The sequence below is a fragment of the Oncorhynchus keta genome, chromosome 9 (genome assembly GCF_023373465.1).
Source record: "Oncorhynchus keta strain PuntledgeMale-10-30-2019 chromosome 9, Oket_V2, whole genome shotgun sequence".
In the NCBI taxonomy this organism is placed as follows: Eukaryota; Metazoa; Chordata; class Actinopteri; order Salmoniformes; family Salmonidae; genus Oncorhynchus; species Oncorhynchus keta.
The window spans coordinates 5,886,618-5,889,117 of NC_068429.1; the positions used below are offsets into that span (position 1 = coordinate 5,886,618).

The following is a 2,500-nucleotide window of genomic DNA, read 5'->3' on the forward strand; positions in this document are numbered from 1 at the left end:
GCTACAATAGTGATTTACAACATTAACAATGTCTACACTGAATTTCTGATCAATTTGATGTAATTTTAATGGACAAATAAAATGTGCTTTTCTTCCAAAAACAAGGACATTTCTAAGTGACCCCAAACTTTTGAACAGAGGTATATATATATATGTATCCTCATCCAATTGTAGATGACTTGGACTGTTATAAAGACAAGCTAGGTAGTGTTTCCCCTTTACAGAGGCTTTTAACAGTTATCAAAAAATTACACTTTTTTTCCCCCTGTGGTCAGCTAGCTTTAATAAATGCAGAAGGTTATTCAATTACAATCAGACAAATTAGCATATCTGAGTTGGGTGTTTATCGATCAAACGTTTGTTATCAAACCATGTTACTCACTGTCATTATGTCCTAAACACGGTCAGTACTGTTCCAATGGCAGTCTCTGTGCCGTCTGTACCATGTCGTTGTATCACCTCAGGAAAATAACGGTCTCTGTGTTGCAGAGTTATGCTGACGGCTCCCAGTACGCTCACATGACTAGCCGGGACATGGGCTCACACCCGCACGACAACATCTCTCCTCCGTACGTCAACTCCAGACTAACAGGTAAGAAGAGCCTCTCAATCTGCTGTGATATCACCTGTGTGTTCCCACAGCCTGCGCACATGTGGGACGAAACAGTCAACACGCTTTACAGTTGTCACAGTGGCGAACGGGAAATCGAAGTGGGAAGCCCTCGCCATTCAAACAACACAAAAAAGGACCGTGAGAAGCTACGAGTGTTTTTCTAATTGTCATCTATTCAGTCTTGTTTCAAGCGTAAGAAATTACCGAGATCTGTCTTTGTAATAATAATAATAATAATAATAATAATTTGTAAAGCAACTTTACCCGTGTTTCGAAGAAAGACTTTTACAACTCTTGCAGTTTTTCTTTCATCTTTTCCTGTAAGTGAACTCCCATGGTCAGTCCATGCCTGGGGCATTAGCATTAAACAGCTAACACACTGTAAACGGGGCATTAGCATTAAACAGCTAACACACTGTAAACGGGGCATTAGCATTAAACAGCTAACACACTGTGAAGGGGGCATTAGCATTAAACAGCTAACACACTGTGAAGCATTAAACAGCTAACACACTGGCATTAGCATTAAACAGGCATTAGCATTAAACAGCTAACACACTGTGAAGGGGCATTAGCATTAAACAGCTAACACACTGTGAAGGGGGCATTAGCATTAAACAGCTAACACACTGTGAAGGGGCATTAGCATTAAACAGCTAACACACTGTGAAGGGGCATTAGCATTAAACAGCTAACACACTGTAAACGAAGGGCATTAGCATTAAACAGCTAACAGCTAACACTGCATTAAACAGAACACACTGGGGGCATTAGCATTAAACAGCTAACACACTGTGAAGGGGCATTAGCATTAAACAGCTAACACACTGTGAAGGGGGCATTAGCATTAAACAGCTAACACACTGTGAAGGGGGCATTAGCATTAAACAGCTAACACACTGTAAAGGGGCATTAGCATTAAACAGCTAACACACTGTGAAGGGGGCATTAGCATTAAACAGCTAACACACTGTAAACGGGGCATTAGCATTAAACAGCTAACACACTGTGAAGGGGGCATTAGCATTAAACAGCTAACACACTGTGAAGGGGGCATTAGCATTAAACAGCTAACACACTGTGAAGGGGCATTAGCATTAAACAGCTAACACACTGTAAAGGGGGCATTAGCATTAAACAGCTAACACACTGTAAAGGGGGCATTAGCTAAATGTACAGCAGTCAACACATTGTAAACATCAGGTCACATAGCATGTCATTTCTCAGCCCCTATCTTTTCCCCAACATCTCACTGGTGGTGCTGAGGAGCATTTCTGTCTGTAATAAAGCTATTTAGTGGGGAAAAACAAATTCTGATTGGCCGGGACTGGCTCCCAGTTGGTGGGCCTATGCTCTCCCAAGGCCTACCCATGGCTGAGCCCCTGAGCCCAGTCATGTGAAATCCATAGATTAGGGCCTAATGAATTTATTTCAATTGACTGATTTCCTCATATGAACTGTAACTCAGTAACATTTTAGAATTTGTTGCATGTTGCGTTTATATTTTTGTTCAGAGTATTTCGCTGTCAAAATGAGCAGAAAAAAAGATTTGTTTTTGAAATGTTCGATGCTCCCAACTGTTTAGCTTTAATTTCTGTGACTATTCCTGCATTTTGTTTTTAAGGAGTCCCCAGAAGTGACCTTCTCACAGTCGTGACCTTCTCACAGTCGTGACTTTCTCACAGTCGTGACCTTCTCACAGTCGTGACCTTCTCACAGTCGTGACCTTCTCACAGTCGTGACCTTCTCACAGTCGTGACTTTCTCACAGTCGTGACCTTCTCACAGTCGTGACCTTCTCACAGTCGTGACCTTCTCACAGTCGTGACCTTCTCACAGTCGTGACCTTCTCACAGTCGTGACTTTCTCACAGTCGTGACCTTCTCAC

The 2,500-nt window shown here is 42.0% G+C and overlaps 1 protein-coding gene across 12 annotated transcripts in view; it reads left to right on the forward strand.

Annotated features, from left to right (window-relative positions):
• The window catches only part of LOC118379415 (transcription factor 4-like), a 439,744-nt gene that overhangs the window by 112,026 nt on the left and 325,218 nt on the right, over nt 1-2,500 (forward strand). For all 12 annotated transcript variants that reach the window (XM_052524927.1, XM_052524924.1, XM_052524930.1 and 9 more), the window contains one exon: nt 490-592. In XM_052524927.1, coding sequence (XP_052380887.1) covers nt 490-592 — 103 coding nt within the window. The remainder of the gene's footprint in view (nt 1-489; nt 593-2,500) is intronic.